The sequence below is a fragment of the Aethalodelphis obliquidens genome, unplaced genomic scaffold (genome assembly GCF_003676395.1).
Source record: "Aethalodelphis obliquidens isolate GAN/ISIS:26980383/991018 unplaced genomic scaffold, ASM367639v1 scaffold27, whole genome shotgun sequence".
Classification (NCBI taxonomy): Eukaryota; Metazoa; Chordata; class Mammalia; order Artiodactyla; family Delphinidae; genus Aethalodelphis; species Aethalodelphis obliquidens.
In genome coordinates, this window is record NW_020837971.1 from 22,919,942 (window position 1) to 22,943,622 (window position 23,681).

Here is a 23,681-nt window from a genome sequence, read left to right on the forward strand (position 1 = left end):
CGCTGTGGACTGAAACCAGAGCACTATCATTCCTGGACTTGAGAAGTCTCAGCCATGGGATAGAGTTTTCAGTAAATAAAATACAACCAAAGGAAACTGAGAACCTAAATGAAATCAAGTCTAGTCCAGTGCAAACCGAGATCCATGGGGTGAGGAGATGCAGGGCAGGGAAGGGCTTGGGAAGACAGAGGGGAGCGGTTCAGGGGAGAAGCGTGGGGAGCTGGGGGTAGAGGGGGGTGTGCGGGCGAGACCCCGTGATCGGCCCCTTTGTTCATTGCCCAGAAGCCTGTCTGGTGAAGTGGCGTCTGACAGAGGGCACGTGAGGAGGGTCCAGACAATGTGGGTGTGGGGGGGTGGGGCAGCAGCCAGTGCAAAGGCCCTGAGACGCACGTGTGCACGACAGCAAACTCAGAAGAGGTGACAGCTACTGAAGATGGTTTCCTGTGGTCCATGTAGGTTTAAATTCCTTCTAAATAAGCTGCCCATATTTAAAAGTTGGCGTTTTTACATAAATGTGCAATTTTCCAATGTCTCATCCATTACTGAGCGCCTTTAAAGCATCATTTCTGCCCATCTGGGATCCTGGGGCATCCTTCCCACCTGGCACAGCCCCGTGGCCAGCCTGGCCCTGTGCACCTGTGAGCACCAGGCTCCTCGAGCACGCACACGTGAAAGATTATAGTTGCTCTCCAGATACTTCTGGTTTGAAGCAATGATGTACCAAGTTAAATCACAGCACCAGATTCTATGAAGAAGTGAGATGTAAACCTAAGTCCTTGGGCTGTGTGAAGAGAATTCCCCCTGCCCTTGCTGGAATGGGCAAAGCAAATGCACCTAAACCCTCATCCAGGGGTGCCTGATTCTTCGGTTTACAGCAGTAATGATGCTTCGGGTACAAATGTTACGCTCAAGCTATTACCTGCTAGTAGGTGGCCTTTTACTTTCTCATACACCACCTCCCCTGATCCTATTGCAGTCTTACTGGTATAGGAATTATCGTCCCTCATCCAGGTGAGGCACCTGGAGTTCTGAGATGTGCATGGGTTTGCTAATGGCACGCAGCCATCCATGCTAGAGCCATGTGTCTGATGCAATAGGGGTGAAGGTTCAAAAACTGTAACTGAGTAAAAAGAGTCAGATACAGAATTATGTATCTCCCGGGATGCAAATGAAGACAAGCACACAAAGCAATACCCATTTCACAAACACACAGGTAGACAGAAGGATGCAGAGAGAACACGCTGGAATTGTCCCGGATGGATACAGAGAAACTGGAGAGCGAGAGCTGTTTTTAGTGTGAGTGAGGCAAAACTGGGCCCTGATTCTAGGTCTGCTTTCATTCAATCTGACTCTGATTCCGCTTTCCCTCTGAAAACTGAAAATAATCCTGGATTCTAGCCCTGGCACACACAGCCTAAAGTCCAAAGGAGAGTGAACGGACCACAGCGTTCCTCTGCTGGGTCAAGGCAGCTACCCCTTTGCCTACCCGAGCTGCGGGTCCACTGAACAAGCTGGGCCCAGGTTGGGGGCCCCTGCGTGTTTGCAGAGGAGGTGAGCGAGCCTTGCGGCCTGGTGACAGAGAGCAGGGAGAGAAGGATGGCTAAGAGTCTGCTCAGAGGCTTTTCTGCCCTGCTGTGAAAATCCAGGGGATCACCTACATATATTTTGCTATTCTAAGAGGTTATTGCAGCAAAAAATGAGGTGTCCTAACACAGTAGAACACAAACAGTCCTAAGTTGTGATTTTTTTTTTTTTTTTTTTTTGCGGTACGCGGGCCTCTCACTGTCGTGGCCTCTCCCGTTGCGGAGCACAGGCTCTGGACGCGCAGGCCCAGCCGCTCCGCAGCACATGGGATCTTCTCGGACCAGGGCACGAACCCGCGTCCCCTGCGTCGGCAGGCAGACTCTCAACCACTGTGCCACCAGGGAAGCCCTAGGTTGTGAATCTTTTATAGATGTGTTTAAAGGTTTTGCTAATACAACAAACAACGTGTAAATGGATTTTGTTTTTTTGTTTTTTTTTTTTTTGCTCTCACTGGCTTTTTTGTATTCCTCAAAATCATAAGGGTCTGTCTTTTGTTTAATGAAATTTTATCAATGGTTAGTCCATAATTTAAACTCAATTTGTTGGTTATATTCTCTACATATTAAAATGGACAAGATAATAGAAGTTTTAAAAACTTGACCTCATTACGAGCCCAGTAAATACATTTTATAATGATTTCATTATTGTCTTCATAAGTTCTTTATTGTTCATTTGGGTATTTTGAATCTTTTATATGTAAATATGAACCACTCTGCTCTGACCACAATGTCCCTTAATATCAGATTTTCTCCAAAGAAAGCCTCAAATTCCACCAAGGGCATGTTTTACTCTGCCTTTAAAAAAGAGGGTTAATTTTTTTCCAAATAAAATTAAATTTTTTAGTTTTATACCTTTTGTACACCCCTGTTATATTGGATTTTTTTGAAAAATTCAGTTACTTGGGAAGATTTTAAGTCACTCTGGTTATGGTAAGACGTGATTCTAAGAACCTGTGCATGACAGCACAGTTTTCTCTGAATCTCCTTTGTTTCTTTGCACTTTGGTCCTAGTGCTTTTGGCATCTTGAATTCTTTATACTGTTTTTGGCACCAAGAGGTAACAGGGGCCCTCATTCAGGGAGCCCTTCACACACAGTGTTGTAGATTCTTAAAAAGACAACTGAAGAAGCCATGCTTTCTGCACAGGACAGGCGTCCCCTGCCCCCTCCTCCATGGACCATCCCTCAGGGATGTGTCCGGTGACAGGGAGAGGATTTCCTCACCGTGAGGCCCGTCAGGGGTGAGATGACGTTGATGCCTAGAGAGGGTGTTTCTGTGCAAGCGTGTGTGTCTGCGTATGTGCATGCACATGTCCATTTGCTTGTTTAAATAAAGTTTTCTTCTCTGTAGTATCGTTAAAATTCACAAGGAAAAGCAAAGCTGGTACCTAAATTTTGAAGAGCGAACCACCACAGACCCACTGGAGCCATGGATCAATGAACAAAGGGAAACTGGAAATCGTAGGACCTGAATGAATATGAAGATGTGACAGAATTCATGGGCATGCGATAAAGCAGGACTTGGAGAACAGACTTAAACAGAAAACATGAAAGCCAGAAAACAATTAGCTAAGGGCCCAAAGGAAGCCAGAAAACAGCGACAGAATAAACCCTCAAAACTAGAAGGAGGGAAATAATGACGATGAAGAGACAGACATGAATTAGGAAATAAGGAAACAGGAGCAGAGATCAAGAGAGCCACATGCTGGTCCTTGACCTGCCTAATAAAATAGATGATCTCCAGAAAGAAGGACCAGAAATAGAGGAGAAGGCACAGTTCACTGTACTGGAAATATAAGAAAGACAAAACCACAGACACAGCAGGCATTTGAAAAACGAGTCAGAGAGTACTATGAATTACATCATTCCAGAATTGCCTACAAATGTACATATTCAATAGCTACAAAAAATATGTCATCAGAGCTGACTCAAGAATAAATAGAAAACCTGAAACGTCTCATAGCTGTAAAGACTACATACCAATAGTTACATTTCACACAACAGAAACATCCAAATTCTTCTAACAGCAGGTTCTACCAACTGTCAAGGCATCTATAGGTCTAATTATAAGTGTAGTTCAGAGACCAGCAAGGGGGGACATATATCATGAGGTCAGTGTCACTTTGATCCCAAAACCAGATGAGAAGCTGAGAAAGGAAAGCTACAGGACAAGCTCACAAAATTACATGTGGAAATTCCAAGTAAATTTTAGCAAATAAAATTCAATAATGTTTAAGCGGAAAATAAAGACGGTATATCGTGACTAAAATTGTTCATTCCAGACATCCCAGGGTGGTTGAAAAATATTAAAAGATTTTAAAATGTTATGACCATGTTTAATAGTAAAGGAGAAAAAAAAGTTATCATCTCATTAGATACGGAAAAAGCATTAGATAAAGTTCTAACCCAAGCAAAACAAAAGCTCTAGTAAAAGAGGAACAGAAGAGAACTTACCAAATCTGATAAAAAAATATCGTCCAAAAAAATACAGCAAACCTATTCTTAGTGGTGAAATATTAGAAAAACTGCCTTTAACATCGGGAGAAAACTTTACAATTCCCTTAATACACACCCTATTCAGCTTTGTGCTTCCCTAACCTGTGCAGTAAGACATGACAGAGAAGTAAAAGTAAGGATTACAGTGGAAGCCGTAAAACTCATGATTCTCAGATGGTGTGAGTGTCTTCAATGAGAACAGAATCTTCCGAGAAAGTATTAATAAGAGAACACAGCAAGATTTCTAGATACACAGCACTTTAAAGGTTGCATTTATTTGCATATATGATAAGTAGCACGTGTAAAATTTTCAAAAGAAATATTCTTTTATAATAGCAAGAAAAGATGTAAGGTTACTATGAATAAATATATCAAAACCTGTGTAGATTTGTATGAAGAAAAGGGTACAGTTTTTTGGAAGCCATTCCAGAAGTCCTAACTAAATGAAAATGCGGACTCAGTGTCAGGTCTCAGCGCAGTTCTAGTCGGACCAGGAAGAAAGACCGAAGGCTTATTTTTATTATACCCCGTACCCCCAACCTCAGGGGCCCAGAGCTCTGGAGGTTAATGCTGTGCTACAGCCGAGCCAGGGGACGGGGGGTGCAGATGGGGGCCATGCGTGCCGGGTGGGGTGTCATGGAGGGGACTGGGGAGCAGGGGAGCCTGAACCCAGCGGGAGAAGGAACAGGTGGCATGAAGGCCCACCTGAGACGCCTTCTCGTTAAGCCCCTTGGTTTGTTCTCTAAAACAGGGTGAAAAAGAGAACTGACCTGACCGGAGCCTTTAAATTGGACCCCGTGTACCTCAAGCACAGCCACCAGGACTCAGGTAAGCCACTGGCCTTGCTCTCTCCGGTCATTCCCATCAGAGCTGCATCCATGGTACCCAGGAGCCAAGGTGAAGAGTCATGTCTACAGACTGGTCCTAGGGGCCCGGGTGCAGAGCCAGGACGAGCTGCTTCCTGAGGCGGGACGCTGATGGTGACGCGGTCCTGCCTCTTCTCCTCACTGTTTGGGGCAGGGTTGGGGGAGGCACCCATAGGGCCAGAGGGGCCACAGGGCCCTCAGACGGGCATGGGCACCTCCTGCACTGAGCCTTTGAAATGATGACTGCCCTAAAGAGAGTTTGCATCGCTTAGACCAGTAGCACCCGGGGAAGAAACAGCTGGGCCAGGAGCCTGGGGAGGGAAGAGAAAATTGGGCAAGGCTGAGACAGGAACCACACACAAATGCGGATCTCTAAAAATTAAGTCTCCTAGTAAAAAAAACCAAATCTCACGGACTACTTGAGATCCTGATCAGATACAATGCACGAGGCGACCTGCACAGACTCTCCCCCGTCCCTCTGTGCCCACTCGCTGTCATCCACGCGCTGGGGACGGTGATTTGCCTGCTTGTCTGTCCCTATAGGACTCAGCCTCCGGGTGGGAGAGGGTTCTCTCATTCTCCAGCAGGTGCCATGCCGGCCACCATGGGGTCCAGGGACCCCGGGGAAGGACAGGCCAAGTCTTTGGGTACTTCTGCCACTGTCTCGTTGAGTTTCCTTAGACAACAGTGGATGTTAGTGATGGGAGGGACACCGGAGATCACGTGACCCCACCCTCCACGTACTGAGCAGGAACTGGGCTGGATGGAAGATGAGGCAGTTTTGATGACTGTGGCAGGAGCGCTGAACAGTAGTGACATAAGTCGAGGCACAGCCCCTTCCCTCCTATGCGGACCCCAGCCCGCGTGGTCTCCACGGAAAGATCAGACCTGGGTTTTGCCCTCTTAAACTTGCCCACCGTCCCATGGGGCACATCGGATACAAACAGCCCCTGCTCAGTTGTGCTCAGAACCTAAAACTGCTCTAAAAAATAAAGTCTAGTTTTTAAAAATGGCGTTGGCATAAAGCCATGAGAAATTAGGAACCAGCTGCCAAAGCTCTTCTATTTAAAAACGCATTTCATGTTTGAATAATGAAAACCACAGTCATCATGACAGTTAGCAAAATGCAGCTCTTAAACAATGAAGGAATTCTCGGGACTTCCCGGGCAGTCCAGGGGTTAGGACCCAGCGCTTTCACTACCAGGGCCTGGATTCAATTCAATCCCCGACGACCGGGGAGCTAGGATCCCGCAAGCCATGTGGCATGGCCAAAAAAAAAAAAAAAAAGGAGTTCTTAGAATGAGTTTAAGCCATCTCAGTAAAGTTCATTGCTCCAGGAATTTTTAAAAAGTGTAATTTTATTCCACTTTTATAGAAAGGCAGTTTCTGATAGAAATATTGGCTACGGCTGTTAAAGATGAACAATCTTAGTTATTTGTACTTTTTCCCTAAAATAATCTATGAATCAACAAAAGCAATGACCCATTTTGTGTTTACCAAGTAAATCACCCAAAATCAACTTTAAACTTCTATGGCCACTGGATATAAGCGTCTATTTTATCTGGATGGATCTCACTTTCCTGCTAAGCCTGCTGTAATTTGAAATGGAAGATGTTTAGAGTGTTTTTTAAAAAGATCCTTGTTTTTCAATAAAGAAATCTTGGGCTTCCCTGGTGGCGCAGTGGTTGAGAGTCCGCCTGCCGATGCAGGGGACACGGGTTCGTGGCCCGGTCCGGGAAGATCCCACATGCCGCGGAGCGGCTGGGCCCGTGAGCCATGGCCGCTGAGCCTGCTTGTCCAGAGCCTGTGCTCCGCAACGAGAGAGGACACAGCAGTGAGAGGCCCGTGTACCGCAAAAAAAAAAAAAGAAAAAAAGAAATCTCTTCATTATTTAGCTATTAAAAAACCCACTCAGGACTGCCCACGTGGACTGCCCCTCACCCGACACCCCGCAGCTCCCCAGGTTGCAGCCCAGTCCCTCCTGTGGGTCACTGGGACGCCTCCCTCTATCACTGGGATCCAGGACCAAAGTGTCCCACGCAGGGGTCCTCCCAGGCCTCCCGATGTGAGTTCACTTTCTGCACTTACATAAGCGTGAAAGTCTCAGCTTTCTCCTTGTGCCCGGTGGTAAATTGGCATCAGATCATATACAGCCCTCATCACGCATTCACTCATGCGTGGGAAGGTGAATTTGTGGTATAAAGAGCAATTAGAATGTAAAAAAGAATCAAACTTTTGCTGGGTGTTCATCTCTGTATTCTCAGATCTTAGTCTGGGTTCTGGTGCTGAGCAAATACCCAGTGGGTATTCTTCGAGTCAGTTTCATTATCTGGGATTCAAATGGCTTCACAGGGGTTACGAACTAGTTTGCATTTTAGTCTCCCCTTGTGCCAAGAGCTGTAAAGCCAAGGATGGTATGGAGGAAAGAACGCTGGACAAAGAATTTCGTAGACAGAAGTTTCTACGTTTCTAAGTTTCTTGGGCACAGAATCAGGTGGGGATTAGAAAGATGCGTTTTGGACACCTGATCCTCCAATGGCGTCCAGAGGAGGCTCGCTGTGGCTGGAGCGTCCCCGGCTTCCCAGGTCAGATCAGCTGTGGCATCCATCCATGCGTAATTCGGCACGTCCTTCTATGCTTTGCTCTCTGGAATCCCCGCCGCTCTTGAATCTGTTACCTTGGGAAGTGGCTCAAAGAGCAGTCAGCCCTGCCCTGGGTTTTATGTCTGGTTCAGGAGATGATGGAAAAGACTTGGACATGTAATCAACTAAGGTGTCTAATGGTTCCTTTTTGTTTCCTTTTTCTTTCTCTTTTCCAGGGCTTATCACTGACTACAGGGTAAGTGGAGATTTGTCTCCCTGAGTCCAGGTCCGTGGTAATGCAAGATGTGAATGCAGTGCGGGGCACTGTCATGGGCTGTAGCCCCTGCAGTCTCCTGGTCCTCTCAGGATCAGGGTCCCACAAGAGGACACCCTCTAACTGGGTCCTAACTAGAGATCGGGCCTGGCAGTGGGCAGCTCTGCTGAGCCCACGGATGGCAGGTCTCAGGTTAAGAGGAAATGAAGCTGCCCGTGCTCCCTGGAAGATTCCTCTGTAAGGTGGGGCGGTCCCTCCATTGTGTGCTCAGGCTGTGTGCCAGGAGCTGGCATCCCCGGGACAGTGGGAGAGCAAAGGGTCAGAGGGCGTAAGAAGCGCTCAGACGACAGCCTCTTAACGCTGCTCTGGTGACAAGTCTCCTTCCCCAGGCAGGAGCCGTGCGCTGCTCTGGCAGCTGCGGTGAGCCGGGAGATGGGCTGGGAATCAAATGGCAAACAAGCCTGGCCCCCTCTTCTCCGAACTCACGTCTGGTCGGGGGTGAGGGGAAAAGGCTGGGTGCACAGGGCACCTCTGCCCCCGGGGAATCTACCCCACTCCAGCGAGGTAGTGACAGCATTTTAGGGTGACACAAACATTTTAGGGTCGCGCGCCCCGTGGGGCAGTCCCACACCTCCGCCCATCTGCTCACGATGGCCCCCGAGCCTAGCACTGGCCTGGCCCCCGTGTGCCCTGCACGAGCATCTCAGAGCTTTGTAAAGAGAGCCTCCGGCTGCCGGACCGCTTACTCCACTGCTGTCAGCTTTGCCATCCAGGATGGGGCATGGCAGCCAGAGGGTTTGGCCTCCAGGGCCTTCAAGACCCTGGAGGACAAGGCCATGAGCCATAAAGGAAAGCATCCCTTAGCATAGCCCTCACGGATGTGCCGTGTTGTGTCTTATTTCAGCACTGGCAGCTGCCGCTGGGCCGGAGGTTCCGCTCTTTGAAGATGTGGTTTGTTTTTAGGATGTACGGAGTCAAGGGACTGCAGGCCTATATCCGCAAGGTGAGTTTGTTTTCATTATTTATCCGGGTGACATTAGGGAGGTCTTAGACTTTAGAAAGGAAGTAAGATGTCGTCATAAACCACTCTAAGGGAAAGTTTGGGCTGTTGAGAGTGGGGCATTTATAAGATGCTCAATGCACGATTCTGGGTCTTTTAGACACTTTCACGGGGACTGAAGGCTATCACTCCAGGAGACTGTCGAAGTGACAAACACTCTTAGCTGCCACTGGAGCCACCGCTGACCCACAGGGAGGCCCAGTCCACAATGGCGGTAATGAGGATGCAGTAGGTTTTTCTCCAGAAAACTGCCAGAATGGGAGAGATTGGACTGCGTGGGCTGCATGTCCTCCAACACAGCCCCGACCAGAAGCACATGCACGACCTTGGTCTCTCGGAGTGGGTTTCGGTAACCTCTATATAACAAGCCAACAGGTGGCTGTGATGTACGCTAAACTGTGAGAACCATGGATCGACTCTAAGCCCCACGACCCTGCTTTGTTTTTTTAATTTTTTTTTTTTTGTGGTATGCGGGCGTCTCACTGCTGTGACCTCTCCCGTTGCGGAGCACAGGCTCCGGACGCGCAGGCTCAGCGGCCATGGCTCACGGGCCCAGCCGCTCCGCGGCACGTGGGATCTTTCCGGACCGGGGCACGAACCCGCATCCCCTGCATCGGCAGACGGACTCTCAACCACTGCGCCACCAGGGAAGCCCTGTGTTTTAAAAATTTTATTGAAGTAAAGTTCGTTTACAATGTTGTGCTAGTTTCAGGTGCACAGCAAAGTGATTCAGTTATACATATATATCTATTCTTTTTTCAGATTCTCTTCCATTATAGGTTATTACAAGATATTGAGTAGAGTTCCCTGTGCTAGACAGTAGGATCTCTTGTTTATTTTATATAGAGTAGCGTGTATACCCTGCTTTTTTTTTTTTTTTTTTAACAATCGAGGACACAGTCCAGAGGAGGCCTCCCTTAACTGGCTGCAGAAGGCCTGCCGATTTCCAGCCGGGCGCTCCCATCCGGCTGTCCTTCCTCACCTGTGGGCCCACCTTGAAGGACAGAGGTCCTCAGACATCACGGGGATGGGGCACCCTGCAGTGTCTCATTCTGGTGACAGTGCAGCTTCGGGTGTGCCCTCCCCTGTGACAGGGCACATGGCCCCGGGCCCCTGCGGCGCCGCACACATGAGCATCCGTCTGTCTTACAAGGCTGCTCTGGAGGCCATAACGCTCCTGGAGGCTCTCCGTGGGGAAGCGAACGAGGAGGGACGTGTGCGTGAGTTCACGAGTTCTCGCCCAGCTGCTCTGGGGAAAGGAGGATGCAGCTGCTCTGGGGAAAGGAGGCAAAGCACAGGTGGTTTGATTCCAGCTGGAAGCTCAGGGGGAGCTGGGTGTGATCACATCGCTGCTTCCTGAAAAACCCTGCAAGCCTCCCTGAGAGGGACCGGCCCTGCCTTCCCAGGAGGGGACTGAGTGGCCGGAGCCGGATACACCCCGGCAGGTGGGCAGCTCCTCAGGACCCAGCTCGAGGGCACCCCTGCCAGCACAGTCTCTGGAGCCCTCTAGTTCGTCCCGGGCCCGGGGGCCACTCATTCAAACGGTGTGTCTGTCCCAACACTTGGAGCGGCACGATCTCTGCTCAGACGCTCCCGGGGCCCCTGCCAGCGACCCCGCGCTGGATACCGGCGTTTAGGACGTGCTCCCTGTGTGCCGAGACCCGGGCCGCTGGCTCTCAGATCACGTACTGCGTGAAGCAGCTTTTGGTTTCTGTAAACATCGAGACGTTTAGTAAGGGGGTGGGTTCAGGGAGAGCAGGCAGCCCTGGACGGACGAGGTTCTCACCTCCGGTGGCAGGTGCTGCGGCCTAACAAACAGCGGCAGACCTGGAGCTCTGGTATCGGAATCAGCTTCGGTCTGCTGGTCTGCAGAATGGGCGAGACTGCGGTGTCACTCCCTGTGTCGCGGGTCAGCTCGACAGCTGGCCGGTGAAGCGCTCAGCTGGCCAGCCAACGTCGGCCGCTGTTTCTCTTCTGGAAAGTTTAAATCCCCCTTGACAGCATTTATCCTAAAATTACAAAAGATTCTTTGGTGGGGTGAAAAGGCTCCCCTGAGCAGAAGATGACAAGGGGTGTTTCTCTGAAGACTTCCGCCCTTTTCTCCTGGCAGCCAGTTTCTCAAGCTGCACGGGGAAAGCTGGGAGTGGGTGACATCAGTGCTGCGGAAAATGGCCACAGCTTATCAACGAATCATGTTCCACGTGTGGTCTGATATGGTGTTTTAGGTGGCTAAGCTCTGAACCAAGAGGTGATGAGAAACTCAGACAGATGTCCCTTCCCTTTGCAGCACGTCCAGCTGTCCCACGAATTCGAGGCTTTGGTGCACCAGGATCCCCGCTTTGAAATCTGTGCGGAAGTCACTCTGGGGCTGGTCTGTTTCCGGCTAAAGGTACGTCTAAGTCGACTTAGTTGTCTGAATTTTCTTTGAGTAGGACAGAGAGGAAACTCTCATTCGTTATGTCCATGCTCCAAAACCCGCCCGAGCTCCCCAGAGACCGTGGATTCCCCCCGAATTTTCCAGCCTGCTGTTCCCACCTCCCTGCCGGGACACCTACTCTTCTCACTGGTGTTCAGACTTCTTGCCTGTGTAGACCCGGCCCGAGGATGCTTGCCATCTTCTCTATCCATCCATCCCTGCCACTGGAACCCTCCAAGGACTGACCCACCCACGGGCTCACTGGTCCTAGCATGGTCCCCAGACAAGCATGGGCATCACCTGGGAGCCTGTGAGAAGCCAGTCTCGGGCCCACCCGGGACCCGCTGACCCCTACATGGCCCTCAGGCTGCCGGTGCTTATACAGGGGCTGGAGGACTGCTGGTCCCTGGGGCTCTGTAATTCTGCTGCCTGAGGGCCTCAGCCACCTTTGCTGGGAATCATGACCACATTGCTCCGAAGACCCCAAGAGGAGCTGCACGCACAGGCCCCTTAGTAACCTGCCCTGTGTGAAGGATGCCGGGTTGGGGCCTAACGCCCTGCCTGCTCTCCGGCTAGCTTTCTGTTTGCAGAGTTGACGCCACCCACAGGCCTTCTTGTCCGAGTCCACAGAGGGCAGCAGGAGAAGGAACCACGGGCTCAGTCGCCTTGGCAAGGCGCTGCCCATCCAAACGTGGCCCTTCGCTCCCCCTTCCTTTCCCCTCAGCGATTCTTGGGGCTTTGAATGCTGGCAGGAACCAGCCATGGAAAAGCCTGGAAGCAGGAGAGAGCAGAGTCCTGACACAAGAGCTGGCAGGGAGACGTGAGGTCCCTGCAGCGCGTCACTCAGAGACGCCTGAGCACAGGTGTGCAGAGGCTGGCGCAGAGTCCCCGGGGTGACCGGATGGGGCAGTTCCGTCCGCGCTGGCGTTGGGGGCAAGTGTGCTTTGACTTGCTAGCCATCAATCAGTTGTTTTTGCTTCTACTGCCAGTGTTCCTGTAGGATTTAAATTCTTTAATTTTTAGCCGTTTTATTGAGATACAATCCACGTGACATACACTTTGTCCATACAAAGTATACATTTCAATGATTTTTAGACTATCCACGGGGTTGCACAGGCTTCACAACAAGCTAACTTCAGAACATCTTCATTTTCCCCCAAAGAGAGCCCACACCCACCAGCAGCCACCCCAGCCTCCATCCTTCGGTCCACGGACCCGTTTCCTGTCCCTATGCATCTGTTGGCTCTGGACAGTCATATCCACGGGATCGTCAATATGCTGTCTTTTGTGAATGGCTTATTTCACTGAGCGAAATGTTGTCAAAGTCAAGACTTTTATTTTCTCCTGCTCATTTACAAGGGTACCGAAGCCACCTGTGTGTGCCCTTCCCACTCTTCTCCTGGGCAGCATGGTGTGCCCTCCCGCCCAGGGGCTTTTCAGAAAGCGAAATATGTCTTTTGTGAAACTTGTTACTTCCATTCCACGAATCCAGTTTTCTTCTCAGGGAGGAAGTTATCCGGGCGTCGTGGCTCACTTTTCTGTCCCCCACATCTGCTATCTCATTATCCTATTCTTTGCCCCGTGGCTGCCCATTCTGGATGTCAAGTCCTCTCCATCATCCATGGCTCAACGTGTGCGTGGTCTTTATCTGACCTGAAGTGGATAAGCTGTTGCCATGGCATCAATTTCCTTCCCCCGCCTCATCTCAGCCAGCCTCCCTGATCCCACTCTGCACCTGCTCAGAACGTCTTTGCCGTTACTTCTGTTGTTACATCTCAGACGGATTTCTCTGCTGGGCTCTTTGCCTCTAGCTCGTAGAAAATATATCTTGTCCAATCCATTAGAAAATGGCAAGCAAATTTTTCCCAAGTGACTTGCTTTTACTTCCTACATACGTAATTTTCAGGTGTTTGCTCTCCTGTGAAGACTTCATGGTGAAATTCCATCCTTTTGTACCACCTTCTCATCCTCATCCTCGAGCAGGTCCGGCTCCGTCTGGACCCGGTGCATGTCAGCAGTTTCTGAGTGGCCTTTGGCTCATGCACTGTCCACAGGGCATTAGCTGGAGTCCCGTGCAGCCCATCATCCAGCGGCCTGGAGGCCCTGCACAGACACGAGGCTGGTGTCTGGCATCTGGGCGACCAGGACGCTTCCCTTCCCACAATCCTCCCTGCCCTTGAGATGAAGCAAGAACAGGAACAGTGTAATCCACTGAGGGTCACATGACCCAGGACTCGGCCCCACTTCCAGGCCCTTCTGCAGCAACTATAAGGCGCGTGGGGGTGGAGTCACCGCCTGGGAACAGAATGGAGACCGAGAGGGCTGGGGGGAGCTATGAGGAACAACGGGGCTGACCGGGCAGGAGAGGGACGGCTCCCAGGTCTGTGTGACGCACGCCTCCCGTCTGGTCCAGTTAGTGTGAGGCGTGGGCCCCCCGTCTCCCTGCCCAAGGCTGCTGGGCCGCTCCTTTCCAGAGGGAGGTCCACCAGTGGTCCCTTGGTCCATAGCTCATGGACAGTTTTCCCAGATTCTAGCAGGCAGTTGGCTATTACGCTTCATTTTCTATACAGGTAAGTCCCCTACATAGGAACAAGTTCTGTTCAGAGAGCACATTCGTAGGTCCAATTTGACCGTAAGTCCAACAAAGTTAGCCTAGGTACCAACTAACACAGCTGGCTGTATACCACTGCTCTTAGGCTTGCTTGCAGACACCCTGGGCTTGAAATAAAGATACTGCACTACAGTACACTGGACAGTACTGTACAGTAAAGTACACAGAAGACGCACAACCACTTGTAGAGGATGCATGCACTTGACGACGTACGCGAGACACGTGAACTAACTTACGTGATTGGACATGCACGTTTGCATCTTTGGAAGTTCGTATGTAGGGGACTGACTGTATTGCTGAGAATTCTTCTGAAGCTTTCTCTTCACTGGTGCCGTTAAACAGTTCTGCTCTTTAAGCTCATGAATTTGTAGATAACATGTCTAGGAATCTTCATTTTTCTTTAAAAACCTGGATCACGGAAGGCTCACCTTTTGACAGCACACTAGAACATGAAGAAGTTGTCTTGTGGGAGGGCTGCCGTCCTTCAGGGCCACGTAATGATTACTTAGTTGAATTTTCTACCATTGCAGATGAAAGGCCAGTGGTGAGGTGACTCCCTCACTGATCTGGGGCTGTGGCACCCAACGCGGGCCTCACTTGGTGGTGAGTGTTTGGGTCCCCGCAGATCTGAGCACTGCCCCTCTCTCTCCATCCCTGCAGGGCTCCAACAGACTGAACGAAGCTCTTCTGGAGAGAATAAACAGCGCCAAGAAAATCCACTTGGTTCCCTGTCACCTGAGAGACCAGTTCGTACTGCGTTTTGCTATCTGCTCACGCACGGTGGAGTCGGCCCACGTGCAGCTGGCCTGGGAGCACATCCGAGGACTGGCGACCGACCTGCTGGGAGCACAGAAGGAGGAAAAAGGCGGGTAAGCCGTGCTGCGGGGGCCAGATTTCCTCCACCATATAAAGAGGGGGCTAAACCCAGGCCCTATCGGGACTTACCCGGTGCTCCAGCGGTTAGGACTCCACACTTCCAATTCAGTGGGCACGGGTTCGATCCCTGGTTGGGGAACTAAGAACCCGCATGCCACACAGCGTGGCCAAAAACTAAATAAAATAAAATAAAATACTCTGCATTAAAAAAGAAAAAACAACAACCAGGCCCTGTCTGGTCCGGAGAAGTGGAAGGAACATAGCCTGTAGTGAAGCTTTAGTAACTCTGATAGATTTCTGCTTTGTATTCTTTTATTCGAGACCGTCAATCACATATGCCTATGATTTCCCCTCAGCTTTCTTCAGTTTGCACTGAGGCAACTTACGATCACAACAAGCTTATACGTTAAACTGGCAAACGGTAGATAACTGAAAATGAATGAAAACATTCAAAAAGGAATTTGACATGACTGCTGGCTAGGACCAAATTCATGATGGTTCAGAGAAAGGAAATGTCTAGAATACTGGTCATCAGTTACAGGAACCCTGAAGACAGCGGGCAGGCGACTTCTAAGGAAAATATCTGCACAAAGGCAGTGTTGGCAACAGGTTGGAATGATGTCTATTGAACCATAAGAGTCTTCAGAGCCTCGGCATTAAGCTATCTTAGGAATCATTCCACTAGAGTTTGTCCACCGTCTTGCTTTCTGTCTTTTTGCCTTTCGCCCCACTTGGAGGAGGCAGGTGGTGGGAACTTCTGCTTCTCTTTCTCTCTCTTCCTGCTCACTGCCCATCTGTCGTCACCCACGGGGGATGCAGAACTTCAGTGTGCAATGGGATTAGTCTACTGACTGCATACAACTTGATCATCTGGGCTCTTACTTTTAACTGCGAATATCTGAGATACTACAGTGCTCAAAAAAATCAAAAGCTAAATACTGTTACATTTATGTGAGAGGTCCATCCAGGCTTCTGACCTGTGAGGTCAGAGACCCACCTCCTCTGTCAGGACATGTCCTGAAACACCAGGTCCTCCTCCTGGCTCGGCAAAGCCCTTTCCTAAAGGTCAGATGCTTGTAAGCTGAGGGGCCCCCCTTCCCAGAGCAATGCCACAGTTATAGCTTGAGCAGCTCTGAAAGGTGTTGGGGAGAGGCCCATAGTTCCAGATTATTCCACTCCTCCGCAATAAGCATGAGTGTGTGTGGTGGGTGTGTGTGTGGGGGGGAGGGGAATAAGATATATTCAAAACAAAATTGCATCAGGCAAACGCTGCAGAGGAACATTTCTGCAGCCCTCTGTTTGTGTATCTCATCGTATCTTATTCCCATATGCCCCAAACAACACAGAAAGAGACTGTAGCTCAGAAAAATGATCAGAAACAGAGGCACGTTTCCAACAGAAGTCACAATTACTGTGGCGTCATTATACTTGCTATGAATTGCAGAGCTAAAAATGAAAGGATTTAATTTTTTAAAAATGTAGGATACAATAGTAAATCGCCATGCATGTATGTTGTTTTGGTCAGATTAATTAGGTGATGAAAATCTTAATACCTTGGTTTTACTTGTGCTTATGTAAGGCTATGTCAAATCCACTGGTCACAGTTCTGAGAGAAAGAAGGAACTATTTCTATTTGACAAAAGGTAGGAAATTGGACCAAGATTCTAGTTGACATTAATAAAATTTATCATAGAGAAGCCAGATTGGCAATAAAAACTCATTTCTTCCAGTTCAAACTCTTTTCCATTGTACAGTTGGAGAAAGAGTATACTCCTTCTCTGTGTTCAAATGAGGAGTATACAAAGTTCTAATTTTTACATTTTGTGTGTGTGTGTGTGTGTGTGCAATTACACTATTTTATTTAGTATTTTAAAATTAGGTGTTATTTGCTTCATTGTTAAAGGTACATGCTCGGAGAAAACGAAAAAGATGATAATGAGTATTTTGGCCAAGTTTACCCACAGTAGCCTGACTCAATCAACCAGTCAGTTGAATCCTTTAAAAATCACTTTTTAAATGTGATATATAACCTATTATATATATATAACTTTATTACAGCATGATCAAACTAATCTATTCAATCATTTAGCCAACAGGCATCCATTCTGCCAGGAACTGTGCAAAATCTGGGGGAAATAAAGATGAATAAGAGTCTGATGGAGATGGAGATGGTCGCAGTAACCACTGCTACAGCTTTGATGAATGCAGTGACAAACGCCTTCTCTCCACGTCCTCTGGACACAGTCTAAGCTGTTCTCTCATTTAGCAGCCTGTCCTCTTCTAGTAGTACATTATACAGTGCCTAAAAGAGACATAAGCACATATTAAGAGCTCAGTAAACAATTAAAAGTATTTAACTTAATTTTCGTTTTATTTTGTGTTATGTACAGTGCTAAGTCTTCCAAATGTTTATTGCACGTAATCAGTGTTGTACTGGTAAAAGCCTCTCCCGGGGGAAGAAAGCCTGATTTGTAGTGTTTGCCGATCTCAGTGGCAGAAATGATTTTTGCATTTTTTTGAATACAGCCATATATTCATGTTCTTTTTTTTCCCTGTAGAGATGAAAACCTGAAGTGATCTGAATACTGGAGTGAGAGGAAAAGATGTATCATCCCAGCTCCATGGAACCAAGTCTGAATGTGGCCCATGCTTCTTTCTCCGAAGTTATCCAGAAAGAACCTCGTGATTACACCTGTTTAGCCTCTCATCAATGAAGAAATATTTGCTATAAGTTAACCCCAGTGGATATAGCTTTTATTCATTATTTGGCTGTGACTTTTGTTGATTAAAAAAATCATCAGTTTCTGTGCCCCTGAAGTTGTCAGTGGTGGTAAAGGCTTATTGAAATATTTTCCGGCGCGATTTATAATTATGGGACTTGAGATTATATCCATGGTCTTTAAATTGTTCTGTCATGTGACTTAATGCTTAATAAACAACGTGAAGTGTAACGGTAATTGTGTCTGGTAAGCATCCTGTTCTACATTGTAGCAAATTGAGCGGCATTCTTGGATATTTTTAAACGGTATTCATTTAGTCAGCAAATGTTTATGGAGTGCCTAGTATATGTCAGGCACTCCTCCTGATGCAATAACAATACACAAGTTTTATTTGGAGATGACTCCAACTTCTAAAGAAATGAATTCAGAACCAAGACACAGCCAGAGAGCAAGTTCTGCTGGTGTGATGGAAAAGGCTTCTGGAAGCCTTGGTTTCTTCATCTGATCAGTCCACCTGCCCTGTGGTATCATGACTAATAAACACCTGAAGATGCTCTTTACACATAAATACCAAGAAAATGCAGTTTTTATCCAAATAACCAATCTTTATGTGAAATCATTTTTGTTCTTAGAAACGTGTATTTTAATCCCAAGACTAGTTCTTGTCATTTGGAAACTACAGAATTATCAAAAACACTCTCAGAATGCGTCCTTGGATTATTAATATGGATATGTGAATTTCAAAGACCTCTGTTATCTCTGTGATGTAATGATCTGTTTTTCGGAAATCTGGAAATATGTCAGATGCCATGTGGTCCCCATCTCATTTGGTCAGGTGGTTTGTTCTCTACCCATCAGTGGAGCAGACCTGACCTCCAGCATGGTGCAGGGATGTGGGACGGGCCACTGGGACCCACTGGGGCCACTGCATTAGGAGCTGTGGGAGGCCGAGTGATCAGGCCACTGTGTCGGGGCTGAGGTGCCTACATTTTACAGTGAGGTTGTCTGCACCTGAGTCTGCTCTTGAGTTGAGATCGCCACAGGGCCCCCAGATGGGGCCACAGAGTCACCCATGCAGCCCTCGGCCTTTTGGGAGCAGCTCCACCCAGCCCATCCACACATGCACTTTGTGAGGACTGAGATTTAGTTCGAGGCAGGAGACCAGGCGGCAGATGACAGTAGGTTTGCTGCTGGGAGATGTGCACAGACAGGGGGCAGGAAGTTAGTTGAATGATGAAGAGCCCCCCTCTGAACGGGCTGGATTACTTTGTCGGGGATTCTCAGACATCCGCTCAGGTGTAGACCCAGCAGGGAGAGAAGCTTGCCCGACTTCTGGCTCATTTCTAGGTAACTCATGACAATTCACCCCACCTCCAGACCTCTCTAGGCATCTCCATAACATAGCGATCAGACCCCAAACCACTCAGCCTAGAAACAGGAGGACATACTTCCCCCCAATTTATTTAACACACATCCTCCTGCCATGTGCTCTATGCCAGGCACCGTTGTAAATATTTGTAATATTAACTTATTTAATACTTATTTTAAGGCCCTCAACTATTATTCCCATTTTATAGATGAGGAAACTGAGACATCAAGAGGCCTAGTGACTTGTCCGCATGAGGACTGGAATGCAGCACCCTTCCCCATCCCCCTCTGCTGTCAAGTGTGCTGTCTGCTCCCTGGGATGAGCCTTTTCTCAGGATAACTGGCAGTGAGGACATTCACTTCCTTCTGGGAGAAGCCCGCCTTCGCCTCCCAGGGTAGAGTCCTGGACCCTGACCCTAACCAGACAATCCCCAAATAGCCCAATGGGGGGAAGTTTTTGAGGGTCTGAATTACACAGCCTAATCCATCTGTACAGCATCTTCATCTAAACCTATATTCAATCTAGTGTCACGATGTAGCACACAGACCACCACTGGTACTGGAACCAGATAGCATCTCCCAATAACGGGCACCTCCAGTTAGTGCTGGGAAAATCCCAGATCAATCTGGACACAACTAACCTCTTGATACCAACAAAACAGTTTTTACTTATGACACTTCTGACACCAAATGAAAGGGTTTTCCCTCCTGGCACCAAAGACATGGAATCTTTTCTAACATCACTTCTCCATCTGTCTGACGGCACCTGCCTGGAGTGAGTGTCGTACTGCACAGGTTAAATGCTTGGTCCCACAAGACACTCTCACCTCACCACAAGCCCGGGACCCCCTGTACTCCTGACTGACTCGCTATAGACTGGGGGTTCCCATCATGCCCTCATCAGGGTCTACAATTGGCCAGAACAGATCACAGAACTCAGGAAGTCACTTTGCTTATGTTTACCAGTTTATTATGAAGGATACAACTCAGGAACAGCCAGAAAGAAGAGAGGCATAGGGCAGGGCTTTGGGAGGGGGTGGGGAGCTCCCATGCCCTCCCAGAGGGCACACTCTCCAAGCAGCCTGATGTGCTCACCAACCTGTGCTCCAAACCCTGTCGATTAGGGATGTTTATGGGGGTTCCAGTAAATCACTGGTTGATTAAATCATTGGCCATTGTGATTCACTCAGTCTCTGGCCCCTCTCCCCTGCTCCAAGGTTGGGGCTGGGATGGGGCTAAATGTTCCAACCCTCTCACCATGGTGACCGCCTCCATCCTTACCCTCTCTAGGGACCTGCCAAGAGTAGCCTCCTTAGAACAAAAGAGGTTCCTGTTACCCACAGATCCCAAGGGATTTAGGAGCTCTGTGTCAGGAACCAAGACACAGACCAAATACATAGTTCTTATAGTATCAGACCTGAGGGATCTCCTGGAATCATATGCGTCCTCCCTGACGTGCAGCAAACAGCCAAACTTCCTGAAACCAGAGACTGGCAGGCGGCTGACTCCATGCCAGTCACAAGAGGAATCTGTAGAACAGCCCAGATAAAATGGAGAAGCAGGAATATTACTCAGCCATAAAAAAGGATGAAATAATGCCATTTGCTGCAACATGGATGGACCTAGAGATCACCATACCAAGTGAAGTAAGTCAGACAGAGAAAGACAAACATCGTATGATATCACTTATATGTGGAATCTAGAAAGATGATACAAATGGACTTATTCACAAAACAGAAACAGACTCACAGACTTCCAAAACAAACGTGTGGTTAACAAAGGGTAAAAGTGGGGGTGGGGGGAGGATAAATTACGAGTTTGGGATTAACACACACCCACTAGTATAGATAAAGTAGATAACCAACAAGCACCAATGGTATAGCACAGGGAACTCTATTCAATACTCTGTAATAACCTATATGGGAAAAGGATCTGAAAAAGAATATAACTTAACATAACTGAATCACTGTGCTGTACACCTGAAAGTAACACAACATTGTACATCAACTATACCCCAATATAAAATAAGAATTCAATTAAAAAATAATAAATTTTAAAAAGGAGAGGCAGTTTGTCACTGGGTGGCCCCCTGATCATCACAGGGGAAACAGAGGAAGACCCCAGAGGAAGCGGGTATCAACCATCCATCGACTTCACACCTGTGCCCCTTAACCTGGGAGTCCAACAGACTCAGCAAATTAGCAACAAATATTGCTGATCTTTTCTTCAGAAAGCCTGTTTTTGAGGAAAGGAATGGAAATTGCCCGATGACTTTTTGAGCTAAGGATTGTTTTATTGCTTCTCTGAATCATGTAAATCCCTAAATATCAAATCTTTTTTTGCTTTTTTTTTTTTTACTGAATTTGATATTGAAATCTATTTCTTCAGTATCATCACCTATACTTGTAATAAGTAATAGAAAAAATTAATAAGAAAGCAGTAAGAGTAATTTGCTTGCACAAACTGGATAAATTTGGAACTACCACTTCAGAGAAAGTTGAGTGTGATACACGCAGAAATGCAAATTGGATGGATCCCAAAACGTCCAGAAGGTTGAAGTCAAGTCCAGACCCCGCCACAGGTAAGTGATGGCCATATCCCCGGGTGTCACAGAGGAACCAAGTCACATGAGGAGGGTTAAAACGCAGGATGTCTACTGGGAAAGACACAGAGAGGCCTTACTTGGTAGCTGTCTTCAAATTTTACACTCACTCTGACTTGAAGGGACTTTGTGCCTCCAAAGAGCAAGTGGTACAGAGGGAGACAGATTTTTCCAACGTGAAAATCAGCCAGTCATCAAACAGAATGTGTTTTCTTACAGGGCAGTAAATTCTCCACCACTGTGGGTGTTCACTGGGGACAGGAAAGTCAACGGTTGAGAAATGGTACAGGAAACATCTCCAAGGGACTGAAACCTACAGTACATGACCATTAAGCTCTCTTCTGTATCTGAGATTCCAACAGTCTATGAAAATAAGAGAATCTGGCTAAATTAAAAAGCAGAAACACCACCATCAGCATGGGTTATTTTTCAGTGACAAGCTGTAATCTGGGCAACCTGTGTTGAGCAAAGGGCTCGCCCTGCGATAACAACGCCTGACACTTGGGTGGTGTTTCCGGGGGCCAGGCTCTTGTCTGAATGCCCTTCAGATGTCAAGTCCATTTATCCTCCCAGCGGCCCTTGGAATTAGATCATGAGTAGTGGAGCCAGGATTTGAACTCTGGAAAGCTGACTCCACCACCCCTCTGCCATAGCAATACATTGTGTTCGTTTCCTAGGGCTGCTAAAAGGAACAGAAATTTACTCTCTCAGAGTTCTGGAAGCCAGGATCTGGAAGTGAAGGTGTCAGCCGGGCCACGCTCCCTCCAAAGCCTCCAGGGAGGATCCCTCTTTTCCTATTCCAGCCTCTGGCACCCCAGATGTTGCCTGACTTGTGGCTGCATAATTTCCACCTCTGCCTCTGTTTTCACTTGGTTGTCTTCTCTCTGTGTATCTACTCTTCTTCTTTATAAAAACATCAGTCACACTGCATTAGAGTTCATCTCAATCCCGTATAACCTCGTGTTAACTCGATTACATCTGTACAGACCCTGTTTCCAAGCAAGGTGACATTTACAGGTACTGGAGGGTAGGACGTGGACATGTCTTTTGGGGGGATACGATTCAACTCACAACATATGGTATCAAACCGGAAGCACCAGAAGTACGGACTCAGGTTGGCAGTGACGCTCTGGAGAAAAACAACCGAAGCAGATGGTTCCTTCCCGGCTCTGCCCTCCCCATTTCAGGGGAGGCCCATCTCCCCACTCACCAGCTCTGTTTATGATGGTGATGCCAGGGAGCCCATCAGAGCCCTCGCGGGTCATTCAGTGCAGTCAGGGAAAACCTTTTGCTGGCGTTGCATATCTCAGTCACTCCATGTCCACACACCCCTTACTCCTCCGATGGAGGCAGGAACCCATCCCCTCGGTCCTCCATCCTCATTCTGCCTTCTTCCTTAACGCTGTACATCAGTCAGAGTCTAGCCACACTCAGGAGTCCCACCAAGAAGGAATTTACTCTTGCCCTGTCTGCTTCCACATCCCCTCTACCCCATCCACCTCCTTGGACCTACAAACACACCTCTTTTAAAATTAAAGTGACTCTCCTTGTACACGGGGATGCACATTATTTAGGGCCATAGTCTCCCTCCGCTCAAAAACAAATGAGATCACTGAACTGTGCATTGGCGTTTGTTGGAGACCATGTTTATAATATTCATGAATATGGAAATGAGCAGCCAGCTCCCAGAATCCCTTGCGCCAAGAACTGGCGCTCTGTTTGCTGTAAGTGAAAACTTATTCCCTTGCAGGTTCAAAAATTTCTCCCCAGGAGAAAACAAAACAAAACAACCTATGGTCTCAGAAGGAAAGTTTAAGACCTGCATAGTTCAAGTGCTAAACTCCTACAAATTATGCTAAAGTGTTATAACATTATTCTAAAATATCCCGTTTGTAAAAGAAGAAAAAGTCTTGCTATGGCTTAAGGGTTTGGATCCCCCAAATAGCATTAATAGTAGCAATAAATATAGCATCACAGCTTCTGTTGAATGTCTGCAATGTGCCAGCTCCTGCTTTGATAATTTAATCATTAGATCTCATATTAATCATAACTCTTACGATAGCATCCTGAGTTAGAGATGCTTATTCCTGTTTCATAGATGAGGAGGAGGTTGACGTTCAGAGAGGGTATGGAATTGAGTTCGATTTTGCCAACTACGCAGGAACAAAAAACTGCCGGATTGGGAAATGCTTTTCTATCAAATACACAAAAGTAAAGTGGCAACGCTA

The 23,681-nt window shown here is 47.9% G+C and overlaps 1 protein-coding gene across 1 annotated transcript in view; it reads left to right on the forward strand.

Moving 5' to 3' along the window:
• Window positions 1–14,926, forward strand: part of DDC (dopa decarboxylase) — a 54,024-nt gene extending 39,098 nt beyond the window's left edge. The window contains exons 9-13 of the mRNA XM_027124127.1: window positions 4,830–4,906; window positions 7,763–7,782; window positions 8,705–8,803; window positions 11,148–11,249; window positions 14,548–14,926. Coding sequence (XP_026979928.1) covers window positions 4,830–4,906; window positions 7,763–7,782; window positions 8,705–8,803; window positions 11,148–11,249; window positions 14,548–14,760 — 511 coding nt within the window. The 3' untranslated portion in view covers window positions 14,761–14,926. The remainder of the gene's footprint in view (window positions 1–4,829; window positions 4,907–7,762; window positions 7,783–8,704; window positions 8,804–11,147; window positions 11,250–14,547) is intronic.
• The last annotated feature ends 8,755 nt before the right edge of the window (window positions 14,927–23,681 follow it).